This window comes from Accipiter gentilis, chromosome 9 (assembly GCF_929443795.1).
Source record: "Accipiter gentilis chromosome 9, bAccGen1.1, whole genome shotgun sequence".
Taxonomy (NCBI): domain Eukaryota; kingdom Metazoa; phylum Chordata; class Aves; order Accipitriformes; family Accipitridae; genus Astur; species Astur gentilis.
Window position 1 is genome coordinate 1,358,170 of NC_064888.1, and position 19,186 is coordinate 1,377,355.

The window sequence follows — 19,186 nt, forward strand, 5'->3', positions numbered from 1 at the left end:
GGGTTAGGAGGAAGTCACTGCGTTTTGCCAGCAGCGGTCACCGGAGGCATCAACTGAAACAGGCTAAAACATAGTTAATTAAATCTTAAACTAAGAATTTGGGGGTTAGGAAGCGTTTGATGTGCTGTTAGCCGTTAACATCACCTCTCTCCCTTCCCTTTTGTCTGTTTAAGGCATGGGATGGTCGCTGCATGTGTTGATCCCTGTCTCCTGGCTCAGCAGGGTCAGAATTAAAGGGAGTGCTGGCCACCACAAATTTGCTAGTTATTCTTTTCAGCTGCTGGATTTTCCAGCCTAGCTGCTGTTTCTAGGCTATTTGTAGATAATATATTCTGGGGTGGGATCTGTAATGATGCAATTTAACCATGAATTTCAGGTTTACGTTTCATAGCTCTGCACTTTTCCTGCAATAATACCCTTGTCTTGGATTTTGGGGCTTGGATTTGCCTTTCCAAACCAAATTCCAGTTTTTCCCTCCTCCTGCACACCTGCAGAAGAAACCCACGGCTTTGTTTTTGCTTTAAAATGCCACTTTTGCATGCTGCAAGGGGTTGAAAAGTTGACTTCAGGCTGCGCTGAGAGTGAATCAGCACTTTGGGATGAGTGTACCACAGGGGAAGACTGTGAAGAACGAGAGATTTACCGGAGGGAGACGTTCAGTCCAAGACCAGAGGATGATGTAGATCCTATTTGGTTTGTACTTAAGTGATAGCTTCCTGATAACCCCCAGGAGCAGATCATCTCACTCCGGAGCACAAATAAGTGCAGATTGCTTCATTTTTAGTACTTTCTTGGGCGTGATGCTTTTTCAGGTAAATTTTTATAAGCCAATTTTGCTTCTTACCCGCTGAATCGTACTGATGTTGGAGTGGAGTACATGTGCACACCTAGTTAGCTGGTTAGCATGGAGAGCAGAGCAGCGGTGATGTGGTCCAGTTATCAGAGCAGAAACGGGGTTTAGGATTAAATTCAGTCGATAATCCATACTCACGCCTGCCCCAGCATCGCCTCTCATGTGCTGTGGTCCAAGGAGACCATACTGGTTTCGTTTTGCTGCTTTGGGGCATCTTAAACCTCGTGTGTCTTCTAAAAGTGGGATTTAAGTATTTCTGTTTTCTTGAAATTAGAGTAAAGTTGCTGTGGATGGGTCTGGCACTGCAAATATTGCTGTAACCTGCGTCCGGCTCTCTGTGTGATAGAAATAGTTGGTTTTAACATCCTTAGTTAAACGTCACCAAATCAAAATCACCAATTCAAAATCAAAGAAAATCCGTTTTCCGCTTCAACAGCTCACCTTCCAGGCACTATCCAGGATGGGCAGATAACCTGAAAGTAACTCGTTTACAAAAAACAATTTATTACTTGATAACGCTCATTTCTCAGGGGCTTTTTTAAAGATTAATTTCTTAATCTTTTTGTTTAGGCTGAGGCAAGAGAGGAGGAGCATTCAGAGTGGCTTCTTGCAAATGCAGCCGCTCTCATGTTCAGATCTCAGAACATCTTTCTCAGTCACTTCTCTAAGGTGGGTGGTAGAGACATCTCCAGCTTTTCCCCTGTTAGATGGGATACATCCCTGATGAAGTGAATCCTCGATGGAGTTTTGAGCTCTGCTCACACGGAACTGCCTCTTATTTCAGTCTCAAACATCTGCCTGTTTAAGCCAGCCTAAAATAATCCATCTGCCCAAATAAAACCCAGCATTTTCTTGTGCTTACCACCCTCTACGAGTCATTAGGAGATAATTTTGTCCCCTCCTAGGATATTTTTCGGAGGCTGGTGCTGTGACAGCCCGCTGTGTGTTCCTGGTTATTAATTTCTCCCGCTTTTCAACTGGAAAATATTGCTGCTTTTATTTTTACGCAAGCATTCATGCCTGCTGCTATCCCAAACCGAACGTACCCATGATCCCTCCTTCCATCACCATCCTCCAGCCTCCGGCTACCCATCTTCAGGCTTTGCCTGTGTCTCTGCTCTTCCAGCAGCACTTCCTTTTTCCCTCCGTAGAGCGAAGGCTTTCTCTGCTTTCTGCTTCCCAACTGCTGCCTTGCACTCAGCAAAGCCATCAGATTTATTCTTTTGTGATTCCTCTGCCTGGTGAGACTAGTCCCCACCTTGGGTGTCCTCTAGAGCTAACCTCCTCTTCCGGACCCACAGCTGTGTTCCCTTTTATCCCATCAATACAGTGAATTTTCCAGACCCATTTTTCCATATTTTTCCCCCAGTATCGTCTCTGCTTCCCTCCATCCCCATCTCCCCCAGCTCAGCTTTAGGGTAGAAGAAGGAGAGGTCTTTCTTGCAGGTCTTGGGTTTCTCCTAGCCTGGCAGTTCCCTCTGCCGGCTCCTGCGCTGCATTACAGCCCTTTCCCTTCCCGCCTCTTCCCTGGGGGGAAAAAAAAACAACAGGATTTTTTTTGGCCGGCAGAATTAAAATCGTGGATCCGGCCAAGCGCAGGGAGTGCAGTCCCGGTGAATCTGAGCCTCTCTATGCTAAATAGCATCCCAGTGAGGTCTGTCCTCCCCCATCTCACTTATACCTTTGCCTAATAAAGTGCCTAAACATTAATCACAGTAATCTAGTAAGCATTTTTCCTGATTTTCCCATGTTGCTGTGAATCAGCATATTGTCTTCAGCCAAATGAGAAAGTACGGAATGGGGCACGTCAGTCTGGCTCTTATCAGTAAGGTTAATGACGGTGTTCTGGTCACCAAATCTTGAGATGGTGCTATATGTGGGTTTTCTTAATCTACAGATTAATTACTTTCCTGCTATTAATTTATTTATAGATTTAGGTGGTGCTATGTTTGGGTTTTCTTAAGCCTAAGAAAGTAAGAAAACCCGAAGGTAGCGCTAGCTGTAGCACAACCTATAACACAGATTAGATTTCTATTCTAATACAGGTTAGATTTCTAATCTATAATAGAGATTAGATTAAGCAAACCTGAACGTAGCACTATCTATAGCACAATCTATAATACAGATTAGATTTCTAATCTAATACAGATTAGATTTCTAATCTATGGTATATAGATATATTCTTTCTGAATACCCCCAAGCAATTCTAGTCTACAATATAGATTAGATTAAGAAAACCCAAACATAGCACTTTCTTCATAGAGAAGGAAAGCCCTAATGTAGCATCTACAGCACAATCTGTAATACAGATTAGATTTATAGATTATACCTTCCTGTACGGTAAAATCTAGGCTTCTGTTCATCCTGCAGCTCTTCTTTCTGATTTTGCTGCTGATTTTTAACCACAGGGGACACACAGGTCTATCAGACCCCATTTCTTTGAACTCCCCAATGTTTGTCTTCCGTGTCAGAGAAGATTCTCTGTACCGATAATTTTATTTTTTTCCTGGGAAGATCCCAAGCATGCACGCAGCATTGATTTCCGTATTTCTGGTGAGAGATGAGGCTGGCAATGAGCTGGGGCGATGCTGCTGGGGTGAGACCGCACTCACTTTTAGGTGACGTCAGGCTGAGAACGCTTGGCCCGTCGAGCTGGGCCAAGCAACTGTTCAAAATTGAAGTTTTCTGATTTTTTTCTGATATTTTGGTACACACTGATAATGTGAGAAGGGAGCCATGACGTAACTGGGGAGAGAGTCAAAGCACCCTTTTATTGGGGGAGAGAGAAGTGTGGTGTCAATTGGTGTATTTTCAGCTAATCCCTTCAAAAAAAGTCACTAGAATTTGAAAACGCAAGAGGAGGCTGGCAGGATCCCTCCAAAGGAGCAAGGAGACTGTGAAAAAGATGCGTGATAAATTAAAGAAGTGATAAATAAGATACATGAAGAGAGTGAATCTGATATAATCCTTAGCTGCCTGGATGGGTGGTTAGAGCCTTGGCTTTTAGGTGGAAGGGGAAGAAATTAAACCAATGATGAAATATTTTCCCTTCTCTTTAAAAAAAAAACAAACAACTCCTTGGCTTCCTCTTACGGCTGGCTCTGGGAGAGCTATTGTATTAAGAGGGGGAGAAGAAGGAAATCAATTGGTCGCAGTCCTTGAAATGCTGAATTTCAGGAAGACACTTGCCCTAAAAGTGGAATAATACCTGGGAAGAACTTAAATACCAGTGCTAGTTCCTCATTTTTTCGTAGGTGTCTCATGTTTGCAGGTGTCTGTAGACTTCTTTGCGTCACTGAACTATCGATGTACGTTTAAAAAGATAAAATTCTCTGGAGGTAGCCTTCATTTCTGATGCCTTGGGTTGATGCCTCAGATTAATTGCTTTGTTTGTTTCATCAGATACAGTATCTAAAGGCATTTGTGCCTGAAGCCACAGAAGATAGATGGACAAGCCAAGCAACTTCTGACTCTGCATCATTTTCTGGGGCAAAATTATATGGCAATGTATCCTACAAGGTAATGTAGCCCCTTGCAGTGAGTAAAGAGGATTCCTTTTGCTTGGCCACCGCTTAATAAGAACAGTTTATCATACAAGAGCTTCCCTTTAGTATGCAACCTAGAGGAATGAGCACCACCCCGAAGCAAAATACAAGGAATTTTGCAAGAGAGGGAAATCCAGATTGTCATGTTTTGAGTCAGATCTCCCCTGCAGAGAGTGGGCAGGCTACCCTGCTAATGGGGAAGAAAAGCAGGAGGAAAATGAAAGCTGGCAGTAGAGAGGTTTCACAGGACAGCTGAGCTAACAGCTCTCTGGAAGTGATACTCCAGTATCCACAGCTATAAAATCTCCCGTAAAATATCCTGAGTGAACGAAGGGAGTCTGCCGCAGCGATCTCACCGCTTGAGTGATGCTTCAACTCGCTTGGAGCCCTGAAAAGTCAAAACCCATAATCTAAAAACCAAAATCTGATGTTGCCCTGGTGTATTAGGCAGTCGGTGTTAGTTTTAGGCCAGTGAAAGCAACGGACCGCAGACTTTAAGCAGGGGTTTAAGACTGGCTGAGATTTTACAGGGACTTGGAAGCAGTTGAGGGACATAGCAGGTAAAATTGCATAGATGCTTCATTTCTCTGGCTCTTGGTCCCTTGCTGCGGTACATGCAGAGACATCTGCGCATCCAGACCATGACCAGAGACACGGGACTGCTCTATGGCATCAGCATAAAAACCCAAACCCATGGCCAGATGCTTGTTGTGAGCATATACGTACCTATATATACTTACATACTGGCTCAAGGCCGAGTATACGTGCAGAGGTTTGCTCCGCCGAGGTTAACACCTCAGCGCCCAGTGGAGTTTTTTCCAGATCACGCAGGGCTGGCAGTCCTAAACCAAATCAGTTCTGCCCCAGCTGAGAAGTTACTTGATAACCCCATGAGTGGAGAGATGGGAAACCTTTTCTTCCTCGCTTTCCCCCAGGTGTCACTCGAAACTGGTGAAGTAACAAGGCTCTTAATTCATCTTGCACGATATATAGTGGTCTTCTCTAATTAATAGCTGCATGTCTTAAGCTTAGTGTGTGCTACATGTGCTCAGTGTTAAATTAGATGAAGGACGCACGTCACGGAGGGTGTCTTTACATGAGGAAGGTCCCACATGCCCAGTGAGAGTGGGGATTCACCGCGTGATGGTGGTGAAGCTGCCAGTTCACGGCGGCTGGTCTTGGCTCGGTGATGACCCCTTCACGCAGCTGTAGCTTAAGAAGATGGATGGGCTGCGTGTGGTCTTTGGCGAGCTCTGAAGTAAGCCCTGGGAGAAGTCTGTAGGCTCAGCAGAAATGCCTTTTTTCACAAGTTTCTGGTTTTCAGAATGATATTTAAATTAGCCACCTAAAGATTACTTATCTAAATTATCTATGTAAATTATCTGCCTTAAGATTATCTACCTAGGTTATCTACTTCAAGATTATCTACTTAAATTATCTACCTAAAGTTTATCTACCTAGATGATGTACCTAAAGATCACCTACCTAAAGTTTATCTGCCTAGATTGTCTACCTAAATAAACTACCTAAAGTTATTATCTACCTAGATTATCTACCCAAATTAACTACCTAAAGATTATCTACCTAGATGATCTAGCTAAAGATTATCTACCTAAATTAACTACCTAAAGATACTATCTACCTAAATCATCTACCAAAAGCAGATAATATGGATTAAAGGTGGGTCTGTCCACTGCCTGGTTCAGCTGAAGCATTCCATGGAAGCTCAACGTCCACCTAAAAGACAGAGTTCGGCATTAAATTGGGGTGAGCTGACCCGTGGTGGTGGGGTGGGGACTACAGAAGAGCTGAAAGGAGATAAGTGTGTCACCCTGCACTCCTTCAGTTGGAGCTGAAAGTTGGCCGACACCAACTTAACTTCTCTTCCCGGTGTAGGCGAACCCAACCCTGGAGCTGAAGCTGGTACCTGCCGAGAGTGAGCAGCATTTTACTCATTAGAGCCTCGTTTTGAGGCAACGAAAGCTCTTTGTGGAGACCATTGGAGTACTCGTTGACCAGATTAGGAAAGAACAGGGATAAAACTCACGCTCGCTAAGGAGCGGAGAGGCAACGCTGACACCTGACATGGAAGAGACGGCAAATTGCCTCGGAATGTCCTTTCTTACCCTGGGATGCAGAATGCTGACATCATTTGTTGGGACAACACAACGCTGTCACTAAGTGAGCAGGGTGCAAGGTCTAGTTGCCCGAGCTAGTCTGGCGGAAGTGCGCCGGTTTATTTTTAAGCAGCGCCTTGTACCAAAAGCTGGGATTGAAGTGACCTCCTCTCCCTTCTCCTTGTTTTGCAGGGTGTCCGGTGAGGAATGCAATGGGATCAATAGCATGTCGGCGGAGAGCGGCCCTGGAACGAGACTGAGAAATTTGCCAGTAATGGGGGATGGACTAGAAACCACCCAAATGTCTACGACGCAGTCACAGGCTCAACCCCAACAAGGCAGTGCTGTAGGCGTTAATCCCCCTCCACCAGAGACTTCCAACCCCAACAAACCCAAGCGACAGACCAACCAGCTGCAGTATCTGCTCAAGGTGGTGCTGAAGACGCTATGGAAGCACCAGTTTGCGTGGCCTTTCCAGCAGCCCGTGGATGCCGTCAAGCTGAACCTCCCTGTAAGTAGAGGTCAAGAGACCAGGCGATGGTTCTCAGTGGAAGGAGCGAGACCGTGCGGGTCTGACACCTGCGTCTGCCCTTCTGAAATCACAGAATCCATCTTCAACGGTTGGACTCAATGATCTTAAGGGTCTTTTCCAACCTACATGATTGTATGATTCTGTGGTCTTTTAGAAAATACACATGTGAGGAGGAATTTCCAGTGGCTCAGCTACTTCTTTGCTCTGTACCACCTTCCTCTTCCTTTTGGGATGCAGATAAGAAGGTAGAAATAGTATTTCAGGAGTCAGGGAGGGTGCATCTGCAGTCCTTTGTCTCCCAGCTAAGCATCAAAACTTAATAAGCACCAAAACTTAATAAGCATTGAAGATTATTAAGCAAATCATCTGTTGAGTCGGGCTCAGCCTTACTGCTCCCCAAAGCCCAGCGTGCTTTTCTGCGCCTTGCTTAAACCCTTGCTTGATCTCCACTGCTTTATCAGCAGAGTCTTTTTTTGGAGATTAAAACACTCGGAGCTTTTCATGGAGCATCCGAGTACTCAAAACAGCCGCTGTGCCTCTTGTGCCTTGCGGCGCCATTGGTAACACACGAGGTATTTCCTAAGGGATGCCAATTTTAAGTTAATTTGCAGTAAGTCGAGGGGGTCCAGTGCACTGTTGGTTAAGTCTGCAGATGACACCAAGTTGGGTGGGAGTGTTGATCTGCTGGAGGGTAGGAAGGCTTTACAGAGGGATCTGGAGAGGCTGGATCGATGGGCCGAGGCCAGCAGTATGAGGTTCAACAAGGCTGAATGCTGGGTCCTGCACTTGGAAAGCTGCCCGGCGGAAAAGTACCTGGGGGTGTTGGTTGACAGCCGGCTGAATGTGAGCCAGCAGCGTGCCCGGGTGGTCAAGAAGGCCAATGGCTTCCTGGCTTGTGTCAGAAATCGTGTGGCCAGCAGGACTGGGGAAGCGATTGGCACCCTGTACTTGGCACGGGTGAAGCTGCACCTCGAATACTGTGTTCAGTTTTGGGCCCTTCACTACAAGAAAGACATTGATTGAGGTGCTGGAGCGTGTCCAAAGAAGAGCAACAAAGCTGGTCAAGGGTCTGGAGAACAAGGAGAAAGGTCTAGAGAACTTATGAGGAGCATCTGAGAGGACTGGGGTGCTTTAGCCTGGAGAAAAGGAAGCCGAGGGGAGACCTCCTCGCTCTCTACAGCTACCTGAAAGGAGATTGTGGCAAGGTGGGGGTCAGGCTCTTCTCCTAAGTGACGGGACAAGAGGAAACAGCCTCAAGGAGGTTTAGATGGGATATTGGGAACAATTTCTTCACCCAAAGGGTTGTCGAGCACTGGAACAGGCTGCCCAGGGAAGGGGTTGAGTCACCATCCCCAGAGGGATTTAAAAGACATGTAGACGTGGCACTTGGGGACACGGTTAGTGGTGGAGTTAGCAGTGCCAGGGTAGCGATGGCACTCGATCGTCTTCAAGGTCTTTTCCAATTTAAACAATTTTATGATTGTAAATTGGCACAGAAGCCTTCTCCCTGCTGCACAAGGGTTGCATTGCTGCCTGCCGGTGTCCTGCCCGGCACATCACAGATGGAGAAGGGAATGGTGCAGTCCTTCCCATTGCCCGCTCCCTGCCTCAGCCTGGGCACCATCACCAGGAAAAGTTGGAGTGAAACCCAAAGAGCTAGCAAAAATTGAAACGTAATTTAGAGATCATTTATTGTAGTAAATCTCCTCTGCTGCACGTCTGGTTTGGACCCTTCAGCTCCCACCAAAACAGGTGTGTTCCCTCTCTCCCTTGAGAGAGATGTTCTGGCGTAACACCCACTTTTACCTTTAAGATATAATAGCTCTAAATTTATAATCTATTACCCAAACATTAGGCTATTTAATTTCTTCATGGCAGGAACAAGCTTACTGTTGCATGTGGAGAGCGTCAGTTCTATAGCAACGACATTTCCAACCTTTTTTTTTTCCGCTAAATATTATGCCTAAAGATAGAAACAGCTTCTTTTGTATTAATCTGGATACGTTTAAAGGGCTGTAATAAATCTGATTTCCCCACTTCTCATGTCACTGTGTTAAACGTGACCTCCTGCAGAGGGTCATTCGTTTCCCATAAGAATTTTAGAAAATACTCAGCACCGTTACCAACTGAAAACCCAGAATCAGGAAATTTTGGTGCCTCTGGGGTTAAATTACTCCTCTACCAAAGGTTTGTTTAATTAAAAATCCCAGCTGAGAGGTTGATGGGGATGAAGTCTGGCAGCTGAGTATCTGCTGGGCATGGAGGATCTTGCCCAGGACTGTCCAGGGGTGAGATGGAGGAATTCCAGTCCTTAAACTGGGCAGATGTTTTAGTTCCCACACTGACCTCTCCCTCTTTGCCCTTTGCAGGATTATTATAAGATAATTAAAACTCCGATGGATATGGGAACAATAAAGAAGCGCTTGGAGAATAACTACTACTGGAACGCTCAAGAATGTATCCAGGATTTTAACACGATGTTTACAAACTGCTACATCTACAATAAGGTACGAAAAGTTCCCAAATCTGCGTTTTTCCAAGGGGAATCTTCCATGTCCTCAATGGACTGGCGCAGAAATGCAGACATTGTTTGAACGGTCCTTAAAAGGAACCACCACCGAGATCATCTTCTTTAGGAAAACAAACGAGATTAAACTGATGGGAGCTCAGGTGCGTCTTGTCTTCTGCTGAGAAGCAAGATGCAGACAGGGCTGCCTTAGCAGCCTTCCCTCCCAGAAAAATTATTAGCAGATATCTTCAGTCTAGACATTGTTTCATTTCTTTTCTTTTTTACTTAAAAGGAAATTTTTAAGATTTTCTTAGGGTCTGTCGAGCAGAGCCATGAACGTTATCAGACAAATACTTGAGAAGTAGATCTGTGCTTTGTATTTTCTCTTGATTTGTTAAGAAGCCGACTTAAGGCTCGTTTGAAACTCTGAAATCTGGTAGGGAAAAAACCCAGGGATATACGGAGCAGCACATTGAGTTTGTCATGCTTGACCCTGACCTCATTGTAGAAGATTCCCCTCAGTGAGAAACATCCTGAAAACCATTTTATAAACAGTTGTGCAACCGTTTGGGGTGCAGGAAAAAATGTGTCGGCCGAAACCCGGGGGTGGTGGCGGAGCTTGGAGAGTTAAGAGAAGGTTCTCAGAGGTGGTACCAGGCTGTACTGACCACAAGATGCTCTCTCGCTATCTTCTTAAGTAGGAAGAGGGCAGCAGATAATAAACAAAGGGTTTACTGTCGTCCTCGAGGTCAGCAAAACGTGGTCAGAGCCTCAGCATTCCCTCTGTCCTTTTTCTTCTCCGACCACTCCACCCTTTCTGCTTGCCGGAGTGTTTTGTTCCTGTTTGGTTTCTGCCCTCCTTGTTTCTCACGGGTCTTTTCTCTCCGTCCCTGTCACGTGCTTTGACCTTTTTTGCCGCCTCCTTTCAGAAATATTACACAAGACCTTTCTAGTTTTTTCCAAATAAATAGTGGGTAGCAGTTTGGGTCCTTCAAAACCATTTCCTTGGTCATTGCCCTTTCTGGTTTGAGCCAGCATGATGCAACTGGAATGAGGGTAGGCTCTTACAGGCTTCAAATTACTCATATGCGCCTCCAAAGTCTTCTGCCACGTTCTCGCGCCACGGTATCTTCCCCCTGCCAGCTTTCTCCCTGATGTCCCCTGTCCTCCCTGAGCTATGCTGGTCTCCTCCAGGCTGGAAGGCAGGAAAGCATCTAAGGTATAGAAACATCTCTGTGGACATCACAGGGTCTGCAGACCATCAGCCGGGCAGGTTTGTGCATGCCGTCTGATAGGCAAACGTGGTTTTAACTGTCCTTGTGCTGATGGCAGAGCTGGAGCTGCCTTCTCTTGGCGTCACCATGTTGTGACAGCGATGGCCATTGGTTTATCGTCATCACATCAATCTGGACTCTTGTTCTGTTGCTTCCTGCCTTTCCCTCTCTGCCCAATGTTATTACTATCCATAAAACAACTTCAAAACTTCATATATCTTGTCTGTTCTCACCCACACTACTGCAGGGTGCCCCTGGACAGAAGATCTCATCCTCTCTAGGTGTCCTCCATTCTGTTTTACTTGATCTTTGCAAATACAGGCTTCTCCTCCGGATCTATAAGGACTGTTTAGTGCCATCCTTTCCTTCTGCGCTGATATAGCAACAAGTAAAGGTCCCTAGCTGTCAACTTCCTTAAAAAAATCCTTTTTTGGAGGAGGAAATTTCCTTGCAAGCTCATGCAGAGTTCTTCTTACCCCCTACCCTGATGCTCTATGGAAAGACCTCTCCCATGAGACCTGCCAAGTCAGGGGGGTCGTGTGTGGTGGAAATGACTGGCTGGTGTGAATCCCAGCTCTTTCTTTTTCCCTCCTCCATGCGTTCGGAAAACAGCCTTTGCCGCATGCAGGTAATACGTGTGTTGGTTTATTCCCTAGGGTGTCTCCTTGGTGATTTCCCTGCCCATCACCTGGTTTTACCTATAAAATACAAGGGCTTTAGGGCGAGGATTTGTCTGTGCATTCAGGGCTTGGGATAGTATCCCGTGCGCCTTTCCACTGCACCGTAATGGAATTAGCAGCACTAAGGAGGGTGAAAATACAAAGTCCTCTCTCTGGAAATATATAACTTGCCTAATTTATCGTATCTGTTTTTCCTCCAGCCAGGGGATGACATAGTCTTAATGGCAGAAGCTCTAGAAAAGCTTTTCCTGCAGAAAATCTCCGAAATGACCCAGGAGGAAACGGAAATCGTTATAGCCCAGACGAAAGGAAGAGGACGTGCAAGGAAGGAAGCAGGTATGATGCTTATTCGTACAATGTTTGTAATTAAGCCACGCTCAACTTCACGCGGCATCTTGACCACAAGCCCTGGACCTGGTTTCATCCTATGTAAATTGGGGTGTTAATTAAACCCAGCCATCCTTGCATGGGATTGCCATGGTTGTCGGTGTTCTCAGCACCTCACTTTATCATGTAGAGTCTCAGATTGGGTGGGAAGGAGGGCAGCTGCCTTGTGCTCTTGCCTATCTGTGTGAGACTCTCTCTGATGAAAGGCAGGGCTGTGTGATGTCTTAAAAATCCCTCGTCTGTGGCTTCTGGGCATCATTTTTAGGGGGGGAGGAGTGTTGGGGACAGACCGCAGTAAATCCAGCACTGCTAAGGCACGTGTATTTATAGTGCTGGTGAAATGTCATCTTTCCCGGCTTTTCCGTGAAGGTTAAAAAGCTGAGAGGAATAGTAAAAGTTCCATTTCTGCTGTCAGGGAGCCAAGATGATGAACTATCCCTTGCAGTACCTCAAGGGTAAAGTACAGCTGTTAAAAAGCAGCATAAATTCTGTTGTATCAGAGCTTCACAGCTGCTTTTCACGTCCTCCCCTATGGACTCCCTGTCGTAAAAAAGCTGCGTTGTGTTAGAAAAGCATCGGTGACGCCGGAAGAACCGATCACAACATGACAGCTACAGACTGACAGGGGAATCCTGGTGCGGAGAGTGTCTGAAAACAGTTCTGAGCATCACAACCCACGGCTGTCCTCCAGAGAAATTCCTCAAATTATAATTTCCACGCCTCATTTATTAATTTTACCGTAACTGGGGATAGATAATGATGCTTGATGAGCTTACCATCCTTCGAAAGGACGCATTGCCCCAAGTGAGGTGGAATGCCGCTCCCTGAAGATGAATTCGCTTTGTGCAGACCTGACCCATAGTTGGCCAGAATCCCAGAACCCCCCCTTTTTTTTGCAGCCAAACTGATTAATTTACCTTGTCTTGCTCTTTCACAGGGCTGAAATATTTACCTGCGTGCTTTAGGTTCTGCATAAAGTAGAACTGCAGCATTTTGAACCCTGTTTAAGGTTATAAATCGGTAAAATGATGTTCTGTATTTGTGTCTGTTGATCCCTTAAGTCTTTATGTTAATGATGTAGGCTTTTTTTTTTTTGAAGCTTTGCTCCCAGATTAGTAATTTAAAGGATCAAAAATTACCATTTTTCTCACTTAATCCAATCTTCTCTCTGCTATGTAATATAAAAGCACAGTTCTACCACCGATTCATTTATTTACAGTCTGTCCCACAGAATAACATCTAATACAGAGTAAAAAAAAAATAATAATCTCTGCTGGCCTTTAGAGAAGGAGCGTGCTAACTAGCTGCCAAGTTAGGTGTTTTCCTGATACGTTTCTTGTCTGAAATAATGTCATTATATTGAAGGCTCCCCTGTTTTCGAATCTGTGTTCTCCATAAAAATCTGATTCTTTGGCTATAAGGTGGTTTTTCCAATCTCTTAGTCCTCCTTTACAGCTCTTCTATGAACCCTCTGCAGTTTTTCACAGCAGTAACTGTGGACACCATAACTGGATGTAGATATGACTGATACTAGTGGTAAAATAACCTTCTGATTCCCCTGTTTGTTTATACCTCAAGGATTTCATTAGCTCATTTTTTGGGATATCAACCATTTTCTAGGCTTGACGTCAGCTGCCAATGCCATCGGATCGTCCCTCAAAGGGTTGAGAACATCCTGGCTGTGACTTGATCTCAATGGCACCTCATCAGCTGCATGTCCACTTTCAGGATCCCCTTCTTATTTTTAAACATCTCTCATCTCCATCTTGTATCGTTCTTACTCTTTTAACCCAAACATTGTGCGATACCAAGGAAAATGCCATGTGCAGGAGCGTCCCCGAACTTGTATCACCAAAAAAAATATTTTCACTGTATTTACTGCCTGCGAGCTGGCACGAGCATCTTGCAGCCCTTCTGGAATGCTGTGAATCCTCGCGTCTCTTGTCTCAGCCTCAGATTGGTGGTGCTGGGAGCTTGAGGGTCGACCCTGGAAGGGTTTGGGGACCAGTTGTCGGGTAATTAGAGGGGAACTGGGACTTCAATAGTTGCTGTTGAATATCCTCAGTAGCTGTTGGAAGAGAAAACATTTTCTGTACTGCCATCACCCGGACAGCGAGTGCAAATTCAGACCAGCAATATTTACTAAATCCCCTGAGTCTTCCCCGATCTATTACTGACAATCGTCATCTTTCTGTGAAGAGGGACTTTGTAGCATTTTCAGAATATCTTTTCATCTAAAACACCGAGGTACAAAAAAAGGGTCATAAAGCTGAACATTTCAAACTGCTTTAATTATTTTGGCTTTAGGTACAAAAAAAGGGTCATAAAGCTGAACATTTCAAACTGCTTTAATTATTTTGGCTTTATTTTCTTTTCCCTTCCCTTGGCAATTTTTTACTGTCTGTGTCTCTCTCTGTTGCAGGACTGTGCGCGTGTCCACGCGTGTTTTTCTTGCATGACTCTATTTCTCCTTATCTCCGTGTCATTGAGTCCTTTTGGCTTCATGAAATCCAGGTTTTGAAGCACCAGCAAACCCAATTGATGCTTTTGTCCTGCGCGTGACCAAGTCATGATTTCTTGTAGCTGAGATTTTTTTTGTTATTTTTTTTAGGCACTGTCCCTGATATTCCATTACTGTGTGCAGGGAGAAGCTCTCCTTGGTTAGAAAATTATTGGCCATCACCTTTCTCAGCATCTCTTTGAAGGAGAAGTGATGAAATCACCCGTAGAGAAGATCTTTTTACCTACACGGCGTAGAGAGGCGCTTACAAACTTGGGTCTCCTTTCCTCTGCCGCGATCCTGTAGCATATATAATGTGTAGGTCCCCACCTGAGCTCATCACCTTCCAGCTCTTCACCTATAGTATTGACCAGCTCTCCAAAGAGAGCCGTAGGTTTATCCGGAAAGCCTGTATGGCCCGTATGTAGTCTGGGGCATCCCACACCTGGTGCTTTTGTGTTGTGATTTACTGTATAGAATAATAGAGTAGAATAATACGATAATGTAATAACTATATATTTGCTATCTAGAATATCTATTTGGCGACCTGCAAGATCATTTTGCTCTAGGCTTCTATGCCTCCTGGTAAATCATATTGCGCAGTAAATAATTCAGTGTATAATAACTGATTTGGGGTTAAATTATTAAAAACCAGGTGTGATGCTGGCTGGAAAGCTTTGCTACACACACACACACACACACACACCAGGTTTCTAATAGAAATCTCAAGCTCCTGTGTAATGTGGCGGGTGAAATATATCGGCTTTGCCTACACAGTGCAGAGCTGGTTCACAGTCTCAGCAGGACCCAGGGGATCCCAGCAGGACGCAGGAGATCCCAGCAGGACCCAGGGGATCCCAGCAGGATCCCAGGATCCCTCTGGTTACCAGTCCCCACCTTATTTGGAGACATCAGGACTCCGCTGTCATTTTGCAAGGAGAACGGGATGAAAACTCCCAGTTTTATTCTTTGAATAGGTTCCTGTTTTGGCTTTAGTGGAAATAAGCTAGCTAGCGGTCATAGTTGAGCATCTGTTAACACACAACGTTCTTCTAGTGGGATTGCAATAATAGCAGCTCCTGGGGACTGACTGGAAACAAATCTGGCTGCATTTCTTCTGTAATTAATTAATTTGGGGGAGTGATTCTTGGAAGAGGTGTTGGATAGCCAGCAGGGCAGGACACACAGCTAACGTGTCACGCTCAGGAGAGTCTTCTTGTTGAGAGAGCAGTGAAAGAGCAGCCAGACTCCAGTCTCTGCAGCCTGGGAGGTGAGCACAGGTACAGATCGAGCAGTAGGATTTCTCTCTGCTCAGGGTGAGCATAAAGGATAGTCGCCATGTTTTAAAAAATACCAAGCTGTCTCCTTGCTGAAGATATAACTCCGATTATTGCTAATGAGGTGCGTTTGATATCTGACGGAAGGTGCTCCTGTAATAACTGCTGATTGCAAACCTTCTCTGGACTTTGGGGTTGATCTCACTTTGCTCATACCTCCATCTTGAAGGTCTGCTGGAAGCCTCGTGGTGTGTCCCGGCATCATCTGAGCTTTGCAGCATTCCCCTTTGGAGGAGGGTGTTTCATCAGGGTGGAAAGTTCGGAAGCTTGATCAGAGCTTTGCCCCGCAAAGCAGCAGCAGCAGCTTCAGCAGGGAGGTGACTTGTCCAGCAACACTAGAAGGTCCAAGGACAGCGCTGACGTTTCCAACCTCGTGTCCCAACCTTTACGGTTGCTCTGTGTTTGAAATCCCCTAACAAGGACCTTGCTCTCCAGCTGTTGGGAGAGATTTCCCTTGGATAGTATCAGCTGCAGGGACTTAAGTCTCCAGGAATTAAAAAACTCACCTTGATAACAGGGCACAAAATTGCTCCTGAAGGAAGAGCTGCCCAGTTTTGGCTCCAAAATACTGATAGTCAAGAACCATTGCCTAGGAAAAAAGGGTAGGCAGGAAAAGATGTGCTCGACTCCTTGCCCTGCCTGCAAGAAATCTTGTGGGAAGGGAAGGGGAACAGAGGAGGATGCCTTTTGCCTGATCTTGGTCTTTTTCTGGAGGGGTTTTGGCACAGTAAGGTCCTGAGCTGCTTCACTATTTCACCTAGCGAGCCATAAAAATAATCTTCGTGAAGGAAAACGTGGCGAGTGTTTGTCCCTGACTGGTTGCTCAAGAACAGGAACTGCAAGATATTAATTGTCTAATGAGGAATGTTCTTTAAATGGTGGTATTACGAAACATTAATTGTTTTTCCCGTTAAAACAACTAAGTTTGAAGGGAGAAGCAACCCTTTCTTTCTTTTCTCTTGGCAGTGACATCCAAACCAGGATCATCCACGGTACCGAACGCAACCCAAGCATCGTCCCCGGCGCAGACACAGGCGCCGCAGCAAAACCTCCAGTCTGCGCAGACGACTCATTCCTTTCCTTCCGTCACCCCCGACCTCATCGTCCAGACCCCAGTAATGACGATGGTGCCTCCTCAACCTTCTGCACCTCCTCCGCCTGCTCCCCAGGCCCCCGCACCGCCGGCTCCGGCTCCCCAGCCCATCCAGACTCACCCTCCTGTTATCCCAACACCCGCCCAGCCCGTGAAGGTGAGTAATTCCTTAAATACCGTAACACAATGGCTTAGATTATCTTCAAGGCATCGAAACGCCACAGTCGGTCAAGTGGTTGCCCTTTGCTTTGCGGCTGGAATTGCATTTGAAGGCAAATGGCTGCAGTTTGGTCAAAAAATTCATGTTTTGAGAAACGTGAGGAGCCTGCGGTGACCCTCTCTGACACCAGTTAAGGTTAGATGTGACAAATTGCACCTGGGTTTGCGTGGAAACCCCGTTCATCCTCTTAAAACCTTCCTTCCTTAAACTTTATATGACTCAGGAAGAAAATCTTGACTTGCTGAAGTGACTCACACCCTTGACCTTTGCTTGTACAACAGAGATAATCCATATGTTTTTCTGTAGAACTCGGTACAGACCAACATTATCTGAATATTTTTGGAACGGCTTCCAATGTTCTTCTCGTAGCGTTTCCATGAGGCTTGAGTGACTAGCGATGGTGAATCCGAGTGAACGCTACAAGAAACACAACTCAGTTGAAGCCAAAAGCATGGTGCCAAAAGTAATATTGCTTTATTTGCTCGGTTATAGACAAAAAAAGGGGTGAAGAGGAAAGCAGACACCACGACACCAACAACCATCGACCCAATTCATGAATCGTCATCGCTGCCCGCCGAACCCAAGTCCACCAAGCTGGGTCCACGCCGGGAAAGCAGCCGCCCGGTGAAGCCTCCAAAGAAGGACGTTCCAGACTCTCAACAACACGTGGTAGAAAAGAGTAGCAAAATATCCGAGCAGTTAAAGTACTGCAGCGGGATCATCAAAGAGATGTTCGCCAAGAAACATGCTGCCTACGCCTGGCCCTTCTACAAACCTGTGGATGTGGAAGCACTGGGACTCCACGATTATTGCGATATCATTAAACATCCCATGGATCTGAGCACAATCAAAGTAAGCTCAGGTTTATAGGAGGGGGAGGTCGGGGTCAGAGCAGAAAAAAAGATCATTTTCTCCTTGCGTGTGCGCACCAGGCATCTTAAGATGTCTGCCAGATTTATTTTGGCCGTAGGTTTCTGGTACATTTGGTCTCTCTTCTTCTCCTCTTGCTGTTATCCTGACATTTGGGAAAAAACAAACAAGCTGGCATCCTTCCAGAAGGGCTCTTAGGAAACGCTCACACGAGTTTTTTATAGAAAATTTCCATTACTGTATAAGTCTACCCTTTTGTATTTAGCCCAGGAGATGGCCTCAGAGAGCATAAATCACAGGAATAAGGGGATTTGATTTAAACCAACCCCGTTTTCATTTTTTTTAAAAAATAAAGGCCTGTCTTTCTGAAGTAGTCTGTTTAAATCGGTCTTCTGTTAAGCACAGGTAGTTCACTCTAGCTTAAAATTGCTTCATTTTAAAGAGCGACTGCAAATTCATCCATGCTTCCCCTTGAAACTTTAATCATTATTGGAGTTATTTAATTTTAAGTGACTGCAGAGTCATCCATGTTTCCCTTTGAAGTGTTAATTCATGATTTAGAAGTCTAACTTTAGCTATGAAACCTTAATTCTGTACGTAGAAGTCTTTTAAGTTTTTAGTTCCCAAACCTTAATTCATTATTTAGACGTCTCTAACTTTTTAGCTACAGGATGAATTTGTGTGCAAGCAGTTTAAGTTTAGCTCTGACTCCTACTTTGCCCAATTTGGGCCTGTGTTTTAAAACCAGAGGAGTGAGTTTTCCCTTTCCACAGCCCGCTCCTTGCCAAGGTTACACCAGGGCCGAAGCCAGCGAGGATCGTGGTTCTTCCTTCGTCACGGCGTTTCAGACCTGTAGGATCTTGGTCGGCCAAACCTTGAGGATGCCGAATTAAATTCCTGGCTTTCTCCTCCGGACTGGCCGGTGGTGAGCGTTAGGTCTTGCACGTCCGTTGCTGCCTGTACATCTTGCTGCCCAACTGTCTGGCAGGGCTGCGTGTCTGAGGTCACCCTTGGCAGAAGTTGCCAGGACAGCTGTTGAATGTTCTCCGTCTTCCAGTTGTCCAACTCAACCCCGCTTTCCCAGGGAGGGAGAAGGAGGCATGAAACTTCTCTTGGCTCAGCTGGCATTGCCACAGCTGGACGCAGCATTTGGAAGGATGAGGGGTCATCTCAAGGCTGTCTCCACCCGTGTCAGTCCTCCTAGCTTCACATAGGCTTGGGAGAGGAGCAGGTTGCCATAGAGCAGGTCTGTGCTTTCCTAGGGTGGAG

At 45.6% G+C, this 19,186-nt stretch overlaps 1 protein-coding gene across 8 annotated transcripts in view; it reads left to right on the top strand.

Annotated features, from left to right (window-relative positions):
* The window catches only part of BRD4 (bromodomain containing 4), a 74,160-nt gene that overhangs the window by 26,417 nt on the left and 28,557 nt on the right, over positions 1 to 19,186 (top strand). For 4 of the 8 annotated variants that reach the window (XM_049810256.1, XM_049810260.1, XM_049810263.1 and 1 more), the window contains exons 3-8: positions 4,256 to 4,372; positions 6,708 to 7,026; positions 9,417 to 9,554; positions 11,711 to 11,846; positions 16,701 to 16,984; positions 17,540 to 17,899. In XM_049810256.1, the coding sequence (XP_049666213.1) occupies positions 4,353 to 4,372; positions 6,708 to 7,026; positions 9,417 to 9,554; positions 11,711 to 11,846; positions 16,701 to 16,984; positions 17,540 to 17,899 (1,257 nt within the window). In that variant the 5' untranslated portion in view covers positions 4,256 to 4,352. Of the gene's footprint in view, positions 1 to 1,423; positions 1,523 to 4,255; positions 4,373 to 6,294; positions 6,580 to 6,707; positions 7,027 to 9,416; positions 9,555 to 11,710; positions 11,847 to 14,604; positions 14,716 to 16,700; positions 16,985 to 17,539; positions 17,900 to 19,186 lie in introns of those variants that run through there. The other 4 variants (XM_049810261.1, XM_049810258.1, XM_049810262.1 and 1 more) reach the window with 4 other exon arrangements.